At 36.1% G+C, this 21,466-nt stretch overlaps 3 protein-coding genes and 1 long non-coding RNA gene across 4 annotated transcripts; 3 read left to right on the forward strand and 1 right to left on the reverse strand.

Annotated features, from left to right (window-relative positions):
* The first annotated feature begins 307 nt into the window (after positions 1-307).
* Positions 308-3,145, forward strand: LOC120259825 (G-type lectin S-receptor-like serine/threonine-protein kinase LECRK3). Its single transcript, XM_039267272.1, has one exon. It carries the CDS (start codon positions 498-500, stop codon positions 2,949-2,951), a length of 2,454 nt encoding a protein of 817 aa, XP_039123206.1. The 5' UTR covers positions 308-497; the 3' UTR covers positions 2,952-3,145.
* Positions 3,146-8,274: 5,129 nt separating this feature from the next.
* Positions 8,275-12,613, reverse strand: LOC120260723. Its single transcript, XR_005536479.1, has 3 exons — positions 12,437-12,613; positions 11,810-11,857; positions 8,275-8,827 (listed from the first exon to the last, which is right to left on the reverse strand). It is a non-coding gene; the product is annotated as an uncharacterized LOC120260723 (long non-coding RNA).
* Positions 9,328-11,796, forward strand: LOC120260722. Its single transcript, XM_039268281.1, has one exon. The coding sequence runs from the start codon at positions 10,866-10,868 to the stop codon at positions 11,415-11,417; it is 552 nt and encodes a 183-aa protein (XP_039124215.1). The 5' UTR covers positions 9,328-10,865; the 3' UTR covers positions 11,418-11,796.
* Positions 12,614-14,658: 2,045 nt separating the features above from the next.
* Positions 14,659-17,726, forward strand: LOC120259965 (G-type lectin S-receptor-like serine/threonine-protein kinase LECRK3). The gene is made up of 2 exons (XM_039267418.1): positions 14,659-17,511; positions 17,640-17,726. Exon 1 carries the CDS (start codon positions 14,982-14,984, stop codon positions 17,475-17,477), a length of 2,496 nt encoding a protein of 831 aa, XP_039123352.1. The 5' UTR covers positions 14,659-14,981; the 3' UTR covers positions 17,478-17,511; positions 17,640-17,726.
* The last annotated feature ends 3,740 nt before the right edge of the window (positions 17,727-21,466 follow it).

Here is a 21,466-nt window from a genome sequence, read left to right on the forward strand (position 1 = left end):
AAAATTACATAAAAAACACAAAGAAGGAAAAACATAAAACAAGACAAAATAAAAAATAGATTAAAGTTCTCACCAGGATAAGATAAACAGTGAACAGAACAAAATAAAAAACATAAGTAAAAAAACAGAGTGAAAAGATAGCAAGCTGGATTGATAAAAACTGGATTGATAAAAACTACCATATTATGAAGACATAGGTCTGTTCAAACTAAAATATATATATATATATATATATATATATATGAGGACTACTATCAGATAATGAAAAGTTTTTTATTTGAATGAAACTCACACCTTCACACCAATATAGTAAAGGATTTTGATCTTTTCAAACATCTCATTTTTCATTCATTGCTGTGGGCCCGTCCAAAAGAGACCTATTGACGCTTGACCTGAAGACTCAAACCATTTAACAGCTTTAAAAAACCATCTCCTTTCTTCAATCCACGGCCCATCATCCCCTCATCAACAACCTTTGTATTTCGAAGAAAGAAAACATGAAAACAATACAACCTGCATCTCTCCTCCTCATAATACCGCAACTGCTACTCCTTATCATTAGTTTATCAAAACAAACAAGAGCTCAAAACATAAGCTCGGACACCACACTCACCACTTCCGGCACCACCACCAGCGTCATGTCCCCCTCCGGTGACTTCTCTTTTGGCTTCACTCCCCTACCATCCAACGATAACACCACCACAAATCTCTTCCTCCTGGCCATTTGGTTCGCCAAGACTGTAGACAAAACTATAGTCTGGACGGCCAATGGCAACAATCCAGCACCAGCAGGCTCGGAGCTCAACCTCACCCCCAATGGCACACTCTTATTGACAAGTCCCAACGGAACCACCATCTTCTCCTTAGCCTCAGGCGCTGGCTCCCATGCCGCCATGCTCGACACCGGCAACTTAATCCTAGTCGACGCAAACTCTGACGACCCCGCTTGGCAGAGCTTTGACCACCCGACTGACACCATACTCCCAACTCAAGTCCTTACTTCCAATATCTTCCTCCAGTCACGTCTCTCCAACACTGACTTCTCCACCGGCCGGTTTAGACTTTATCAGAAAGACGGCAAGCTCAGCCTATCCCAAGTAGCCATTCCCAAGGATACCCTATACGAGCCTTACTGGTCATCTGATCAAGCAGTCGATGGAACTCAGCTCGTCTTCGACCGCTCCGGCTATGTCTATTTTGATCTCACTAATAACACTCATCTCAACGTAACCACAGCTAACCTAGACTCATCGTCGTTGTCCAAGTTCTATCAGAAGGGGACGTTGGATGTCGACGGTGTGTTTAGGCATTATAAATACCCAAAGGACAATACTGGAGGTTGGCAGCAGAAGTGGAATATTGCAGACCGTGTGCCCCGTGATACCAATATCTGTTTGAGGCCTATCCCTGATGACTACTATGGCAGCGGTGTTTGTGGTTACAATAGCTTCTGCCAAACGGATGTCGAGAGTGATCAGTTAACTACTTGCAAATGCCCTTCTAACTACTCGTTCATTGACTCTCGTAACCAGTACAGTGGCTGCTCACCAGACTTCGATACCCAGCGTTGCGATGTAGATGATACAGCACGGTTTCAACTCGTGGCGATGACAAACACCGATTGGCCGAGATCAGACTATGAACATTACACAAATGCCAGTGAAGAGGAGTGCAGGGAGTTCTGTTTAAAAGATTGTCTCTGTGCTGTGGCGATATTTAGGAATGTCGAGTGCTGGAAGAAGAGGCTGCCACTTTCTAATGGCAGGACCGATAGCACAGCAAATGCTTTTATCAAAGTAGCAAAGGATGGTTCAACTTCAAGGGACGAACAACCGGCTGAACACGATGAAAAAATTAAGAAAGAATACTGTTCAAAGGCTATGGTGGTTGTTGGCTCTACACTTCTCGGTGGCTCGGTGTTGATCAACTTGTTTCTACTTGCTTATACTTTGATGGTGGCCTTCTACTCTTCCAGAAAAAGAAAGCAGAACCAATTCCATCCAGAGACGTTGGCCGGTGTAGGAGGGTCTAACCTTCATTCTTTTACATACAAACAATTACATGAGGCCACAAATGGCTTCAATGAAGAACTTGGGAGAGGGGCATTTGGCACTGTTTATAAGGGGGTATTGCAAAGGGAGGATAGGATCTTCATTGCAGTGAAGAAACTGGACAAGCTGTTGAAAGACGCAGAGAAGGAATTTACGTCGGAAGTGAGATCAATTGGGCAAACACACCACAAAAATTTGGTGCGATTGATTGGTATCTGCAAAGAAGCGGAAAACAGGATGTTAGTGTATGAATTCATGAGCAATGGTTCATTGACGAGCTTCCTCTTCGGCGAAGAGAAACTGGAGTGGAACAAGAGAGTGAACATCATCTATGATGTCGCCAAAGGCCTACTCTATCTGCATGAAGAATGTGTTTCTCCAATCATTCACTGTGACATCAAAAGCCAAAACATACTCTTGGACGACCATTTTGTGGCAAGGATATCGGATTTCGGATTGGCAAAGCTTCTGTTGGTGGATCAAACAAGAACGAACACTGGAATTCGAGGGACCAAAGGGTATGTTGCACCGGAATGGTTCAAGAACACACTGGTGACGACAAAGGTGGATGTTTATAGTTATGGAGTTTTGATGCTGGAGATCATTTGCTGCAGAAAAAACTTGGAACTAGAATTGGGGTTTGATCAGGAGAGAGCAGTGTTGGTTTACTGGGCTTGTGATTGTTATAGAAATGGCGAGCTGGATCTTTTGGTGGAAAGTGATATAGAAGCCATGATGGACATGAGAAGAGTGGAGAAATTTGTAAGGGTGGCCATTTGGTGTATACAAGAAGACCCATCATTGAGACCTTCAATGGAGAAGGTAACACAGATGCTTAAAGGCTCTGTTGATGTTCCTGTGCCTCCTGATCCTTCTTCATTCATGAGGACACTCAGATAGGAATCCTTGTCCATCCTTTATATGCGTGCTTTTAAGTTTCAGTGCTGGAATGTTGTTGGTCTTTGTCGAGTAAACGTAGTCAGAAGTCTTTTTTGTACGTCCTGCTTCACCACTTTCAATTGAGTGATGGAAATTGAAAAAAAAATAATAAAAAAAAAGCCTAAACTTATGTTTTTAGTCCATTTTTCTTTTCAAAACCCCAGCAAAATATTATTTCAAAAAAAACCCCAGCAAAATAGTAGTGAAAATTCTCTGCTTCCCCTGCGAGGAAACCAAATCCAACCCTTGTTTCATCTCCCTTAGTGATTTTTTTAAACCACAAAGATTAAAACAAACTAACGCAGTCTATATATGAATGTCATGCTGATATTTCTCTCTTCTACGACCTACAGTGCATTTGTTTTTTTTCCCCAAAATGAGCGATCTAGCCGTTAAGAAAGGCAAGGCATGCACAAATCTCAGCGGAGTAAGTAGAAGCGTGGCCAATGCACACATGGACGCTGGAACCACCCACACACAACCATTACTCACACTCCCAGAAATGTGCCCTTACCCAAAATTCGAACTCTCATCACTTGTGAAAGGTTCTATTGGGGATTCAACTACCAATAGACCACTTGGTCGTTGATGGCTTATAGTGCACTTGTTAGTGTTGCGGTTTTCAGGTTTTTGGAGCAGTGAAAAACTGCGGGAATTACTGGTACTGTAGCAATGTTACTGTTCACGTGTGCCTTGTCTGCGGGCGCACACTGGCCCGTGAACCTCACTGCCTATCCTGTACGGCCAGTATGCGAGCGTAAGCTTGCCCGTGAGCCTTACTACTGTAGTAATTACTATTCATGTGCGGGGCTCATGCGGCCGCAAAACGCTCGCGAACCTCACTGGCGACCTTGTGCTGGGCGTATATAGCCCGCATAAACTGCAAAAAGCCTTGAACAAATTCCTTGAGGCTTCAAAAGGTCTTCCTAAGTATCTACAAGTTTCCAAAGCTTCAAAACAAGCTCAAAACACTATCAAACCCCTTAATTCTTGTTAGAATGAGATGAACAAGCATACAATGATTCAAGACAACGATTTTTAGTGTCGAAACCCTACAAATCGTGGGGAAAAACACGGGACTCCTTAGAGTCTCTTAAACATGCATCCACTAGGTCAATAATGAGTTACAATGGATGTTCTCTAGCTAACTAGAGGTTAAATGCACATAGGCGAAGACATTCATAAGAGAGGAGTTCTCATTGACAAACATCATCATCATCATCAAGATGGCTAATAAACAACAAGTAGGGGGTAAAAGGAAGGATCAAACCTAATCAATAGGTAGTGCTTCTTGCAAGGAGTCTCCTCCCGGAGTTTAAGTGAGATTCGGTGATATTTGGCCATCCAATCTCCTTACCCTAGCTTCCTCTATTCCTTTTCTCCCCTTTTTCCTCTCTTTCTCTCTCTTTTTCAAGGATGAACACCACTCCTAAAGATGGCCTCCTCTCATTCCCCGAGAATTAGAGAATTTCACCCTGTGAAATTACCTCCTTGCCCTTCATCTTCTCCACTATTGACCTAGCTTCTTTTTTTTTTCTTCATGGACTAGGAGCCCAATTATTCATCCAACCCAACAAATGGGATGGACCCAACAGTTAGTGATAATCTTGGTAATATTTCATGGAACAGTGTTCAGTCCTCTTTCTCCTTCTTATCGACTCAAACAATTTTTTATATTGAACTCTAAGCCTATTTGTAAATCAAACAAAACAAAAGAGAGTTTATGTTGTGTTGTCTTTCATTTTATTTGTATCAAATACACTCAAAGGATAATATGATACAACCAAGAAGTCTAACTCATTGGAATCCAGGTTCGGTGCTTGCTTATAAGGATTAGTCCAATTATTGTTGTGTGACACCCTCAATTTATTGATCTGACAAAGCAATGACAATATGTAATGAAATAAATTTCCTAATGATTTTGGGACTTTATACCTCCGAAGTTTTTTTATACAATATTTTATAATTATTTAAGCTTTATTTATTTATAAAATATTTATTATTTTTTTAATTTTATTTATTATTTTATCATTAGTTTAATTTTTTAAAAATATATGTTTTGTGATTTGTAAGAAGAGAACCAATTTATTGAAAAGTTGTGTTATTGTTACATGATATTAATTAAGTGTTCATGCCATTGCTTTCCTTGAGAAGTAATACAACACTTGCTTCAAATACTCTCTTAATTTTCTAATATCATGATATAACCGGCGTTCAAGGAAAAAAAGGTATGAGCAATTTCCCACTTCAAACTACTAAGTTTACAACAATAAATTATATTAATTAACGTGAGTAATAGTTATATGTGGGTGGTTTCAGCATTCATCCCCACTGTTCTCATCGAAACTTACAGACTGTTTTTTTAGCGTAGCCTAACCGCTCATCTTGACAAAAAACAATTAATTATAACGTTGTCATTATTTTTTTAAAAAAACAAATGGATTAACAACATAAGTGAGATACATAATATTTTTTTAATTCAAAAATCGATAAAAGTAACTTTACATAGATTACATAACAATTACTACTCCTATAATAACAATATAGTAGTTTTTTTGGTATAATACCCTAGTTGGTCCCACTGACTTTTCTCTCTCTTCCCTTTGGTCCCTCTACTCGAGAACGCTCCTGGCCATCCTCTACTTTGAAAATGTGCTCACTTAGTTAAAGAAATGCTCTCAAATGAGTCCCTCTACTTTTAGAATGTGCCCACTTAGTCCCTCTAAGTGGGCACATTTTTAAAAGTAGAGGGACCCGACGGAGCATTTTTAACTGCTGACACTTTTCAAAAGAGAGGACTAGTGACATTTCGAGAGAGAGCAGTCGAGAAAAGAGAAAAAGTCATGGGACTATTTTCAGTGATTATACCTAGTTTTTTCTCTCTCAAGCTAAAAGTTACTCCCTACATTCCTTTTTATCTGTCGTGGTTAATTGAATCTCGCATTCCAAAAATTTAGTTATTTCACAAAATTTTATAAAGAATTAGTTATCTTTCTAAAATTACCCATAATTTATATTTTCGCATTTCTCTTTCATGTTTAATTCCAAGGAGAGAATTGTATAGAGTATTAAAAATAATTTTTGAAAAAAAAATAGTAAATGCTTTTTGATGTTAAAAAATATCATAAAAAAAATATGTATTTATGACAAATAAAAAAATGGAGGGAGTAAGAATTGGACTATTTTCCAATACAATGTTCCAGAATTGAAAATTCTAGCAGCATCAAAACCAATCAAATCAAATTTAATGCATTCACAAAATAATGGAATTAGGGAGTCGGGAGGAGCCACAAGCTTTTGGCCATGCACTAATATATCGGACCAAACCCACAGGACCACCATGAGAGAAGGGGGATGGGAATAGAATACTTTTTTTTTTCTCACCGATGGTTGAAGGGAAAAAAGAGAAGAAGAAAACGAAGAAAGAAATATACACACAAATGATCCAACCATAATTGTTCAAAGTCTTGACATGGTCTCACAAAAGTTGATGTTAATGGTTAGCCAATCACTGTTTCCTTTATGTGGAAAAAGGGTGGAAGACATTTTCTTGTCTCCATCATTAATTATGAAGTCTTGCGAAGACCCACTAGTCTGGGCTGCCCATGAAAATAAATAAAGTAGCAAGAGACTTGGTCAAGACAACATTAAACAGTTTCTGTGGGGTCAATTTGGGGTTTTTTCGAGTCTTAGGAGGACTAGGTTTTCCCTTTAGATGGTGTTTGTTTAAGGTATTTTTGGGTTAGATGTAATTAAGTTATTTGATTTTTAAAAATTCGGAGTTTGGTTTACCAAATTTTAAAAACTCATATAAGTCAAAATACCATACAGGTGTTTGGTAGGTGGGAAAGTGGTTACTTTCTTGGGAATTTCTATCAAAGGAAACCTTTGTTTGTGTTTGGTTGGCCATTTTCACTGAAAAGTTATATTGATATCGGAAAATCATTGCCTCAAATTAATTGGATGTAATTCCCTCAGTTTATTGATGGAAAGCCAGTTTCCCATGGAAAAGAAATATGATTTTATAGTGTAATGACAAGAATGATCTTGACATTAGTCCCAATTTAGCTTGCTGAGAGGATTGATCCTTGTCTAAATCCTTGGCCCCTCCTTCTCCAATGATATAGCTTTTCTCTCTCTTTAGAAACATCAATGACAAACTCTTACGTGATTTTTATCCTGTCTCAACGATCTTGTTTTGTTGTGACATGGTTCATGGTATTTGTTGTGATTTGAATCATGGTGTTTTGTGCTTAATTAGTGGTGATAAGATTGAATTAACTGTAAATGATAAAGTTCATTAATCCAATTAATTGTAAATAACAAAGATGGAATAAAAATCTGAATCCTGAATCTTGAATTTGAATTAATTGTAATTAGCTGGAGGAGTGATCATAGCAACTTCAATTAGCTGGAGGAGTGATCATAGCAACTTCAAACTCTAATCCACCGCTGCCGAACTAGATGTCGTTACTTAGCTGGTTGATGCTCAACTTCTTCAGTCAATGTAGGCTTTTGTTCTCTATTCAGTGAAGAGAGCAACTGTTAATGTTTAGATGGAATTTTTAGTAAGCCTTGAACAAAGCTTTTGATGTTGTCAATGGTTGTGCGTGTTTTTTTCTTGAAAATTTATTTTTATTATATTTAATTTGGGCATTGTGTAAGTTTCTGCTGGTGGGTTTATATCAAAAGCTTAAAACAATGTTCACTCATGGAAATAATTGATTTTACTGTTTTAGATCAATTCTTCAGTTATCTCCGATGGATGGACTCTGCCTAGAAAGGGTCTCCCATCAAATGATGATATTAAATCTTTGGAATTATTCATATGGAAATTTATAAATTTATCATCACATTATAATATGGTTTGTAATATTGCCTTCAGATGAATTTTTTTCATACATGAGTTCAAGCATAATATGGTCTGCCAATGTGGAATCTTGAATGGCAAATTGTTGATTTTGGTAACATTTTTTTTTTTTTGTATTGTATTATGATATGTTAATCTAAGAGCTCTTGCTATTAGATTAAAAATTTAAAATAAAAATTTTACAAATTTTGAATAACACATTTAATAATTAATTAAAATTAAAGTAACATAATTAATATGAAATTTTATAATAAATTTAAAAAATAATCTGTTAATAAATTTAATATTAATAATAATTAACATATAATTATAATTGTTTAAAATAATATCTATTAATATAAATAATAAAAAAAAACAAAAAATTAGCATGTAATAGATTGTGTGAGGTAATCTTACATTGAGTGCTCGCATCCATATAATCCATCAAGTCAAACACATATTTTCAAATTCCAGGTTTACATATTCCTCCAATAAAACATAAAATTTGCATATGCAGCATCTCCAATTACAGACAACTAAACACCAGATTTGACTACACTGAATTTTAAAATTAAAGTATTTACAGTTACATTGTAACTACAAATCCACTGCGTTTACAGTTACATACAACCAAACGGTACCTTAAATGCAAAGATCAATGAAACACCGAAATTACAGAGAAGACAGTAGTAACGCCAACAAAAATTCATGTGGGAACCAGCCTTATGTAATTGGGGGGAATTAGTCAGCCATTGAATAGCCCAATGGTAGACACAAGAATGCAAAGAGAAGGATAAAAGCTCGAATCCTCCTACGACAGTAATGTTTATACACTAGACACTTTGGTCAAATATTATTTATCAATACTATTCACACTCTAGGTGTGGTTAACTTTGGAAGAAACAATGGTTTCAACCTTCTAAAATTACAGTGCATGGGGGTTTTCCTAGGAGGTCTGTAAGGCACTGCAATTGCTGCACTTCCATACCTGCATGTCAAACAACGCTTGTTACTTATTCGTTAAAAAAAAAGCCCGGAGAAATTATTCAACCTACCATGTTCAGCTCCAAGAATCACCACCTTATTAAAGATAATTAGCAACCAAAATTCAATCATAAGTACTCAATTAAATACAACCATATTTCTTTTCAAGAATTATCCAATTGACCAAAAGTTCATGAGGAAAATCAAGTAAGATAACACAATGTAATTCCTAAGCAACGTCATGTTGACAAATAAATGGCCGCAAACCTAGAAAGTTGGAACCCTGTAAATTTGCAAGGCCTCAGAATTTCTCTTAAATTAAAAAAATTTATCAACCAAGAGAACCACTTACACGGACTTTAAGGATATAATGTAGTTCAAAAGTACATGAAATCCAAAAGACAGGATTTAGGATCCAGAACAAACAAATCCAATAACTCTAACACTACACAGAGAGAACACCAACTACTAACAGCAAAATCGTTTCAAATATCATAACAAAAATATAAATAATTAGAAATTTGAATAAAATACAGAGTAAAGTAATTCATCATATGTATAATCACAAAGCTAGAAAAATTGTTTTCCAATTATACTGGATCCAAAAGTGTGATGTAAAATATATCAAATTACTAATATATTTAATATAAGTCTCCGAATTTACTACATATAACATAGCCATTTATTTCTCCTTTGCGACCCGAGTTAAAATAACATAACTCATATATAGGGTTGAGCATAACGCATTTGGAGATAAAAAAAAAATCATATACTAAATAACTATTAGAGCTGAAATACAGAAATACCCATACAAATGTCAAGGGCCACAAAAATAGTATATAATTCCCAAAGTACAACATACAACAAATTGGATAGAGATTTGACAAAAATCATGCATAAAATTACAACCCATGAGATAAAAACCTAACACAATAACAATAATTAACAATGTGAAGGCAACAAAGAATTACATTGATAGTAGAGGCTTTTAGCTCAACATTTAAGGAGCACAAATTGCATCTTAAAATTCAACAATAATAACACCTCAAAGCTTACTAGTTTAGAGACATAAGGCATGTGGTAGATATCTCGCATACAAGGAAGAAGGAAACTAAAATGTCACAAATATACATACTTTCAAAGAGATCATGACATGCTAAGGTTGGACAATAAGCTAAACTTTAAGCAACAAAGATCATTGTTATAAAGATACATAAACCAAGCTTTAATTTGCAAAATCACTAGGCAACAATACTAGGTATAAGACAGGCTTAAGCAAGTTCAATTCCAACAAGAAAAATTGCTACTAGAGCATCGAGTTCTACAACAATCAAAATATCAAAGCCTCATACCTTAGAACTTGTTGACGAGCTAGTGACAACACACTATTCTAACCTCACACCAACCTCGCCAAGCAGCAATGATGTGTGTCAAAAGAAATGAAGGAAGAAGGGTTGTTTTGAATGACTGAAGTTGAGGAAGAGCATTAGAATTGGAAGGCAAAGCTAATCAAAGAAAGTTAAATCTCAACCGTAGATGTAGTTAAGAATTGGGTCCACTTCTAAGTTGTAATCTCCACAGTTGTTTTCTCTATATAAGAATGTAACCTAATATTGCAGGGGACTATGATGGAATTAGTGGACTTGTTACTTTCTCCTTTTTCTCTTCTCTAGTTCCTCTTCTTCTCTTCTTTTCTAGGTCTTCTTCCTTTGGCTTGAATTGATGTGTATCAAAAGAAATGAAGAAAGAAGGGTTGTTTTGAATGACTAAAGCTGAGGAAGAGCATCAGAATTGGAAGGCAAATCTAATCAAAGAAAGTTAAATCTCAGCCGTAGATGTAGTTAAGAATGGGGTCCACTTCTAAGTTGTAATCTCCACCGTTGTTTTCTCTATATAAGAATGTAACCTAATAGTGGAGGGAACTATGATGGAATTAGTGGCTACTTTCTCCTTTTCTCTTCTCTTCTTTTCTAGGCCTTCTTCCGTTGGCTTGATTTCACAGGGTTTCTACACAACAGTGGTATCAGAGATCGATCCTGGCCATGGCTAACACCTCTAAGAAGCAGGATCTGAAAGATTTGGAGAGTTTGATGCGGGAAATTGATGAAAAGCATAGCAAGTCTATTCAGGAAGTCAGAGAACAAAATCTCAAATCAATGGAAGAGGTTAAGCAAGAAGTCAGAGAACAAACTCTCAAATCCATGGAAGAAATTAAACTGCTGATTTCTGGCATTGCTTTGCAGAATACTGAGGTGCAATCTCATACTCAATCTCCAGTTATGGCTAATAGTAGTGGAATTCTTGGAGCAGGATGGAATTCATCTGTGTCTAGTCATTATTCCAAGATAGAATTTCCCCGTTTTGATGGTATTGGGTTGGTGGAATGGTTATTCAAAGTTGAACAGTTCTTTGAGATAGATCATACTCTTGAGCCAAACAAGGTGAAAATGGTTTCCATTCATTTGGAGGGCAAAGCTTTACACTGGTATAAAGCTTTCTTAAACATGAAAGATAGAGGGAAAGTGTATGTCTGGAAGGAATTTGTAGAAGCTTTGACTCACGTTTTGGTGAGCATGCTTTTGATGGTACTCTGACGGAGTTGAAGAAATCGACACAGGTGGGGTCATTGCAGCAATACATGGAGGAATTTGATGTGCTATATTGTAAGAGTGGATTGAATGAAAATCAGGTTATTTGCCATTTCCTTGGAGGAATTTGATGTGCCATTTTCTTTTTCAAATCACAAAATTCAAGATTATGAAAAAAGTAGACACATAAGACTACGACATATCCGAAATTCACATTATTTCAAGTACTAATCAAATTATAGCATTCATATGAATCTCCGATTATTTTTGTAGACTTATAATTCAGACATATCTCATTCAAACTTGCATATCTCTCAATATACAATTCTAAAATCAATGAAATTTTACTGATAATCATACAACTTAATAAGAAACAACTTTTATAATTTTCACCTCACCTAATTCAATGTCCATGATCATCAAAAGTACCCACAGATCTTCATACTCTGCATAGAAATACCATCCGAGATAGTTACACTAATACGGCTATATCTCACAAACTATAGACATATAAAATCTAAAATTTCACAGGTAGTTAGGTAACATAAAAAATCTACAACTTTCATATAATTCTCTATATCTAATTCAGACTTTAGAATCATGAAAAAAAAAATTAAAAACACTCCAAGGCCTGTAAAGAAATCTTATTCGAGGCACTTGCATTTAGAGCCTATATCTTACAGGATACACATAAAAAAAATTCTGAAATTTGGCAGTAAGATAAACAAGATCACTATCTACAATTTTTATATTTTGATTTCCTCCAAAATATGTCTCTAGTTCTCCCAAATTAATTAGAGATCCCTGCTATACTACCAGAAAACTTCTCAATCTAATAATTATCCTTAAATAACCCAGATCTTTCACATAAGAAGCATGGATGGAAAAATAAGAATTTAACTTCAACTCTCTAATAAAAATCACAAGATTTAAAGATCCATAATTAAGCTACAAAGAAACTCTAATCCTAACTAGCATCAAAACCTAAACAATAAGAAATGAAGAACAAGAAAACAAAACCTTACCTCTGAAGATCCCTAAAAGGAGAAGTGATTTAGTGCACAATCAGAATGTGATGAGGAGATGGGAGAAGAGGCGGACAAGTTAGGGATAGGTCTCCCTTTTTTTTCTAACAAAAACAAGAACATGATGATCAAAGGCCCGGGGGTTATGAAGGAGAAGATGGGTTGTAAGTTACGGAATAGGACAGATCATAAATATTAGGAAAATATTAATGATAATATGAAGGGTTACTTTAAATTTAAAATTCAAAATATCAAAATATAAATTAAAAAAACGCTTAATTCGGGGTGGGGTCCACATGTATAGGGTCGACAATCAGAGTTGTGTGATCACATCTTGGTCCAATTTCAGTTGTAACAAGGAAGAAAATCAAATGATCAATCTTCCATTCATTTGTTAAATTTCTAGTTTAGTTGATGAATGATATTTGGGACATCCATGTATAGTAAATGGACATGAAAATCGCCAACGACAAAAAGGTCTATTGCTATCAGGGTCCCCACAAGAACTCTTTGCAAGTGGCGACAGATTGATTCGAGGATGAGAGCATATTTTAGTGGTTGTGCATATGCTTGTCCCTACTCTCTTTGCTAAGGCTTGTACAAGTCTTGCCTTCCTTGACATGCCACTTGCTCATTTTAAAAAAAAAAAAAAAAACCCAAATGAGAATGAACCTTTCATAGTTTAGAAGCCTATTTGCCATATAATCCATTACTTTAAAGAAATAGCAATTTTATCTGTTTTGAATTGGGGTTTGATCAGGAGAGAGTACTGTTGGTTTACTAGGCATGTGATTCTCACAAGGACAACATGCTTGGATTTTCTTTTGGTGGAAGGTGATAGCTAGAGTGCTATGATGGTCAAGCTCCCTACCACTACGTGTGTTCTCTATCATGCTGACAGCGAATCAGTGAATCATCTCTTTTGTCATTGTCAGTTTGCGAAACCAGTTTGGAACCTTTTCTTACAACCTTTTGGGCTACCTGAGCCCCTTTATTCAATGGAGGATGTGTGGGCTCCTGGTGGTTCAAGCTTAGACCTGCTCAGCGTGTTCTGGGTGGCATCATTGTTACAGCTATTGTGTGGATTATTTAGCTTTCTAAGAATGACTACATTTTTAATGCTATCTCTTTGTCTTCACAGTCAGTTATTTTGAAAGTGGCACATGTATTGATCTCGTGGTTTTCTGCAGCCCTTGCCTCCTAGCCGGTGAAGTTTAAGGAGCACATATCTACAATCCGTCATAGTTTAGCGTTCTTAGATCTTCATAAATATTCCACCGGTGAAGCAACTTCTGGTGGTGGGGCATCTGATCAGGGTATAGGCTAGTTTCTGTGAGGGTTGTTGTTCGTAGTTCATAGCCAGCTGTCTTGGCTTTTGGGTTTGGTGGTTTCTTTTGTGCCCACATGGGTTTGTTTTGTCTGATATTGACCTAGCCACTTGTTCTGGGAAATGTTATATCTTTCTTTTTTAATGAATATGATCTATCCATATTTTTTAAAATAAATTAATTATTAAAAATAGAATTAATGTACCTCCATACCTACGTGTTTTTTTAACAATATTTAATTGTGAAGTGCTTGCCACCATTAGTAAAAAAATAAATAAAAATAAATAAAATAAAATAAATAAAAAAATAAAATTAATTGAGTGATAAAAATGAAATAAGAAAAAATCTTGATATACACACTGTCTTTTTTTTTTAATTAATTTGAATAGACCACATTTATTACAGAGACTCGGTCGTCGAAATGGATTAAAAATCATCATGATATACAACCATCACATAAATAAAATTGCATTTTAATTGATAAATTCCCATAGGCATCATGTATTGCATTATTGCATATATGTAATAAGTCCTTATAGACATGTATGTTGGTGCATACATCACCTTAAATGTCATAGTGTGCAAATATAAATATTATGGGATACAATTGCAATTGCACTTATTTTGTGCTAATCAATCTGGAAAAAATTGTTGAGAAATTATTCAACACTAAGATTATATATTCCATATTTAAAAAAAAACCACATATTCTATAAAGCTTAAAATCAAAATAAATACAAAAGATAACAGAGACAACTTAACCGAGAAAGAAGTAATTAGTAGATCAATTAAAAATTAAAAACAAAAGCAAGCTCCCATGATCCATTGGATCCTAAAAGTTTTTTAGGCTAAATTTGATGGTAGTTGCAAAGGAAACCATGAGAAACAAAAGATTCATCCCAGGATTTGAATAACTGATTTGATGAACTCCGTCAACAGAAGAGACAACCAGGACAAAAGTTTTAATACATTGAAGAAAAACCATGAAATATGGACTTTAGTGTACTAAAAAAAAGCTACACGCAAACACAACTTTGAAATATGAAGAAGACTTTTACCGTTTACCCAATCAGAGGCTGACTCCTTCCTAATAAGATTTGTCAATAAAACATCAGTCTTTCAGTTTCCCTTACAAATAATCTTGCATGCTTCAGCTACGCACACCGGGTGGCGTTAGCGGCTGAAAGCGGGAATAAACATCAGCTTGAGAAATTAAGATGATGCTATCTTCTTCTCTCCTTCCTCCACTACTTCTCCAACTAGTGTTACTCAGCCAGATCATCCTGGTGATCCTAATCCATTTCCCAGAACAAACAAGAGCTCAATCATATAAAAACATAAGCTTGGGTACCACCCTCACCACCTCCGGCACCACCACCAGTTGGCTGTCCCCCTCCGGAGACTTCGCCTTCGGCTTCATTACCACACCGTCAAACACCACCACCACCACCACCAGCAGTCTCTTTCTTTTGGCCATTTGGTTCGCCAAGACTGCAGACAAAGCCATAGTCTGGACTGCCAATGGCAACAACCCAGCCCCTGCTGGTTCCAAACTCTACCTCAGCTCTAATGGTCAGCTTTTACTAACAGGCCCTGCTGGAGATACCATCTTCTCCTCAACCTCCGGCGGCTCCCATGCAGCCATGCTCGACACCGGAAACTTAGTTCTTGTTGACGCCAGCTCCGGCAGCACCATTTGGCAAAGCTTTGACTACCCAACTGACACAATCCTCCCCACACAAGTCCTGTCAGCCAACTCCCGTCTACGGTCACGTCTCGCAGCCACAAACTACTCAAAAGGCCGGTTTACGCTTTACCAGGACAGCGGTAATTTCATACTCTCTCAGGTAGCAATTCCGACTGGTGACTTGTACAAGGCTTACTGGTCTAGTGATAAAGCAGCAGATGGAGCTCAGCTCTTCTTCAACGGCACCACAGGCAATATCAATTTCTATTTTGCCAATAAGACACTTGGCAACATTATCTCAGCCAACTTGGACTCATCGTCCTTGTCAGAGTTCTATCAAAAGGCCACGTTGGATATTGATGGAGTCTTTCGATACTACATCAACCCAAAGAACAGTAGCAGTGGCAGTGGTTGGATAGAGAAGTGGAGTATCAGGAGCTTTGTTCCTACTGACGGCTGCATGAGGATGGTCACTGATGATTGCTGCGGAAGTGGTGTTTGTGGTTACAATAGTTTCTGTCAAATGGATGCTGAGGATGAGTTAACAACTTGCAAGTGTCCTGATGGCTACTCACCCATTGACTCCGGCGACGAGTACAAAGGTTGCTCCCCGGACTTTGCCCTGCAGCGGTGTGATGTAGATGACTCGGCAAGGTTTCAGCTCACGGCGATGAGGAGCGTGGATTGGCCTAGAATTGACTATGAACACTATAGTGATGTGAGTGAAGAGCAGTGCCGGGAGTATTGTTTGCAAGATTGCTTCTGTGCTGTGGCTATTTTCAGGGATCAAGGATGTTGGAAGAAGAGGCTGCCACTCGCTAATGGCAGGAGTACGGGTGTAGGACAGGGTACCATGGCCTTCATCAAAGTACCAAAGGATGGTGCAATTTCCAGAGATAATCAACCAGCTGAACAGAAAAATAACCCCAAGAAGGGGTGCTCAAAGGCTTTGATTGTTGCTGGTTCTTCGCTTCTGGGTGGCTCAGTGTTGATGAACGTGCTTCTTCTTGCTTACACTTTGATAATAGCCTTCTACTTCTCTGTCAAAAGGAAGGAGAAACAAGCTCAAACATATCTGGATGCTGTAGGGTTCAACCATCAATCTTTTTCTCACAGACAGCTCATTGAGGCCACTAATAACTTCAGTGAAGAGCTTGGAAGAGGGTCTTTCGGTATAGTTTATAAAGGGGTGTTGAGAAGGGAAACTGCAAATATCAACGTAGCAGTTAAGAAACTGGACAGGCTGTCAAAAGATGCGGAGAAAGAATTCATGGCAGAAGTAAGATCAATTGGGCAGACACACCACAAAAATTTGGTCAGATTGATTGGTTTCTGCAATGAAGGGGAAAACAGGCTGTTAGTGTATGAGTTCATGAGCAATGGCTCACTGGCAAGCTTCCTCTTCGGCGAAACGAAGCCGGAGTGGAACAAGAGAGTGAAGATCATATTAGGTGTGGCCAGAGCACTGTTCTATCTGCATGAAGAATGCACTTCTTCCATTATTCACTGTGACATCAAAAGCCAGAACATACTCTTGGATGACAACTTTGTTGCCAGGATATCAGATTTTGGACTGGCAAAGCTTCTGAGAGCGGATCAAACAAGAACAAGCACCGGCATTCGAGGGACCAAAGGGTATGTGGCACCGGAGTGGTTCAAGAACATGCCGGTGACCACGAAGGTCGACGTTTATAGCTTCGGAGTGTTACTGCTGGAAATCATTTGCTGCAGAAAAAACTTCAAACAAGAGTTGGCAAGTGATCATGAGGAAGGGGAAGTCATTCTAGTTTACTGGGTTTATGATTGTTACAGAAATGGGAGATTAGATCTTCTCTTGGTGGCAAGTGACAGAGAAGCCATGATTGACAGGAGAAGGTTGGAGAGGTTTGTGATGATTGCCATTTGGTGCATCCAAGAAGACCCATCACTAAGACCTTCAATGCAGAAGGTGACACTAATGCTTGAAGGATCTGTTGCAGTTCCTGTGCCTCCTGATCCTTCTTCCTTCATGAGCTCAATCCAATAGGAATCCATGCTAATTAAACCAATGAACAATACCTGTAAGTTTATTTCCTCTTTTAAGTGCTTTATGCAGCGTTAGTATATCCTACAAGCGTATTAATTATTCAATTTTTTTTTTTATTTTATTTTTTAAAAAATGAATAAACCATGAATTTATTTCTGACAGAAACAAGAATATAAGAACCAGACACAAAAGCAAACACAAAAATCCAAACACCAGAGATAAAAGAAGGGATAGCAAAAGAAAAGAAGGGAGAAGCAAAAGATCATCCAAAAAATGGATGAAAAGATTAAAATTAATATATTTTTTAAGATTAATTAATGCTAAGATTGGTATTAATATATTTTCTTTTGTTTACTCCAAAAATATGCATTATAATTTTTATATTTTGATATAATATTCAATTTGGTCCCATGATGCATGTAACTACACTCATATTGTAATTCATCTATGGATTAATATTTTTTTAAGATTAATTAATGCTGAGATTGGTATTGAAAACCTATATGGCCATTGACAATTTTTTTATTTTTTTATTTATTTATTTATTTATTATTTAATCTCATTTATAAGAAATTTGTATTTGAAACATTTTTTTTTTTCTTTTCATATATCCATTCCTTACCACTCTTGCTTCCCATTATTTGTTTGTCTTTCTTTTTTTTCTTTCTTCTTTATTTCTTGTATAAAATAAAAATAAAATAAATCATCAATTTTTTTAAAAAAATTGACTTACTTTAATCAACGAGAAAATAAAAATTTTAAAAATTTTAAAAAAAAATCATCAGAACATTCACGAAGTCAATCGCATTTGGTAGCGTCAAATCAAGAAAATAAAGAATTCTCATGAAGTTTTATATATATTTATTTCAAAAAAAGACTATATATTAGAGAAATACAAAACATTGGTATAGTCTAACAGCCTAACACTAAAGCACAAGAATCTCATGAAAAATCAAAAGTTCAAATCCCTACCTCGCACAGTGAATAATTGATTATTCATTTTATAAAAAAATTATAAAAAATGGACCCATTCTCTAAAAATCTTGCCTAATAACAAGAGAGAAGGACTAACAAGTCTCTTAGAATATTGCATGTGACCAATAAGGCTTTGAAAAAAATCAAAGCTCTTTTTAATACCCTCACCAAATTTTTTTGTTCTTAGACCCTACATTAATTATTTTTTTAATAAAAAAATAATTTTTCCTTGCCATTCATCTAATTCTTTCATTTTGTCCGTATCATTTCCCTCTCATTTCCTTATCTTGAATCTCTTTTTTAATGACCTTCAAGTCCTGCTGTTGAGTTTAGCTAAACTCAAAAAGCTAGATATTCACAATTACTTACTCTTTATGTAAATAACACTATTAACCAATGCACTACTTGAACAAACCGAAGATCATGAGCGCTCAGTTGAACAAAGACTACAAAATCGACGCCCTCATTAGCAATGAAAGATTTAGAACAGTCTTCAGATGCTCTTTCTAGACTTCCGGCGAAGCATTTGCAATGAAATACATTGATAAGAATTTTTCTCAATAACCCTCTCAACTTTTTTCTTTTTGCCAAGAAGAGCAATCTAACTGCTTAAGAAAAATAGAGGAGTGCACAAATCTCGGCGGAACAAATGGGAGCAGGGGCCCGTATATACATAAATACTAGGATTACCCACACACAATAACTATTTACACTTCCAAAAATATCTCTCTCAACTTTGATTTAACCTCCCATGAGGCTAAAATCCACCGCCAGCAACCATTGAATTTTACTGTCCAGATTCACTCCAACTACGAGGATGATGCTTTGATCCATCTTGTCCTCGACCTTTGCACCGTTTGCTCATGATCTCTTCGATCACATCGCCAATTAGAGTTCCCAAATTTTTTAAGAAAACAAAAAAACATGGCCTTCATAAAGTTTTTTGCAAAGTGACAAGTCATGAATAGCTATTTGAAACTATGCAAAATAATTTACCCTAACGCCCCTTACTTTCCACCCAACACTGAAAAGCACAACACCATCAAATCCTTCCATGGGTGATACTTCAATTATGCAGTTTTTAATCTCTAAACGGGAGGAAAAAAAGAAATTAAGAAACCATTAGTGGTCTAATGGTCCGTTACTACAAAGTTGCGTGAGGAAAACGAGGGTTTAAAAACTTTTTCTTCCACAGTAATATTTTTTTCATGTTTTTATACACAGAGCACACTACTGTTTTTTGTGTTGCAGTATTGTGCTAATATACTATATATATATTATAGGATACTGTATCATATTGTTTATCCATTATTCATCGAGTCCCTCATGGAAAAGAGCTAGTATTCTACCCCTCTAGGGTTACTAAGATAGGGATGAATTTATCATCTGTGCTATGATTCACGATATATGCAGCACATGACGTTCTAATTATCTCATATGTGCTAAAGACGTCCCACATAGTAAATCTCTAAACAGGCGTTAAAGTCACCATAACCTGCAGTGCTACTATACTTATACATGTCCCTTTAAAATACTCATTTTGAGTGTCGTTTGTCACTGTTTATAAAAAAATTAAAATAAAAATAAAAAATAAAAATATAATATAATATTTATGGTTGTACCCTACAAAACGACGCGTAACCCTCATTACCAAATGTTTATACAAGGCTCGAGAAGGAACACGTTCTTCTCACTGTAGAATTTGGTAGCATTGGATCTCGAAACAAAGAAGTCTGACAAAAACACCAACTCAAACCAATAATAGTAATAACTATTATTAAATAAATATATAATAAAATTGGCTACCAATCCATGAAAAAATTTAATTTTAATTTTTTTCTATTCCATCACCATTCCTTCCTATTCTCTCCTACTTCGTCTCTATCCATTCTATTAGCTCATTTTCATCTATTATTTTTTTTTTAATAAAAAGCGAATAAACCACATTCATTAAAAAAAAACAAGTACAATAAAAACACTAAACACAGATGTCGAATAAATCATCCTCACCAGGAGTGGGGAAAAATACAGAACACAAACAAAAAGTAAATAAAAGTAACAAAGCCCACTGGAGGGAAAGAACCCCCCTATTGGCTCATTTTCATCTATTGTTTTTTTTCTCTCTTGTTGATTTCTTAAATAAACCAAAAATTGAATAAACTATTAAAAATTTAAAAAAAGAAAACTTACATTGATCAATGAGAAGATAAAAATTTAAAATAAAAAAAAATTCTCAACATTATTATTCATCCAAATTTAAAAATAGCAAGAATTTATAAGCATGGAGTCAACTATTGGATATTCCAATAAGTATGACACAATAGTACTAAAAAGAAGGATAATGGTTCAAATCTTTTCCCGACAGTATTGTTTCTGTATAGTTCATGCCATGCACACTTCCATGCACTGCACACTTGGAATCCAATATTGTTCATCAATTATGAGCTTGGATGTGGTCCTCGTGTGAGAAAAACAGTTTCACCCCTCTAGGATTATAGAGTATGGGGATTTTCCTAAGAGGTCCGTATGTCATTATAACTGATGTCCCTCCATACATGTTTGTCTTTTTAACAATCACTTAAATTAGAGATGCTTGCCATCTATTAGTTAAAAAAAAATTATAAGCATGAAAATCTCCGGATGAGTGGCATTTGATAGCATTAAGCATAGAAAGCAAAGAAGCCTAACGGAGAAAAACCAATTCAAACTAAGAAAAAGAGATTATTCAAAACACCTAAGTAAAAGAGAAGCAAACAAATAACAAGATTGGCCACCAATCCATAAAAAAAAATTTAACTTTAATTTTTTCCATTTCCTATCTTACTCCATCTCCATTCCTTCTTATTCTCGCTTGTCTAATCTCCTTCTACCAACCAAAAAGAATGTTGGTCAAAAATCTTACACTTTAATTACTTGAATAGCGGAACTCAAGATCTTTATTTCACATTGCACCCAGAAACAAGTCTTACTTCTAGGCAGGTATTACGCCAATTCTACCCTTCTTTTGGAATCTG

The sequence above is a fragment of the Dioscorea cayenensis genome, chromosome 5 (assembly GCF_009730915.1).
Source record: "Dioscorea cayenensis subsp. rotundata cultivar TDr96_F1 chromosome 5, TDr96_F1_v2_PseudoChromosome.rev07_lg8_w22 25.fasta, whole genome shotgun sequence".
Taxonomy (NCBI): Eukaryota; Viridiplantae; Streptophyta; class Magnoliopsida; order Dioscoreales; family Dioscoreaceae; genus Dioscorea; species Dioscorea cayenensis.

Bases quoted from the DNA above. Each gene is read 5' to 3' on its own strand.
- LOC120259825 (XM_039267272.1), top strand. From the start codon at position 498: ATGAAAACAATACAACCTGCATCTCTCCTCCTCATAATACCGCAACTG.
- LOC120260722 (XM_039268281.1), top strand. From the start codon at position 10,866: ATGGCTAACACCTCTAAGAAGCAGGATCTGAAAGATTTGGAGAGTTTG.
- LOC120259965 (XM_039267418.1), top strand. From the start codon at position 14,982: ATGATGCTATCTTCTTCTCTCCTTCCTCCACTACTTCTCCAACTAGTG.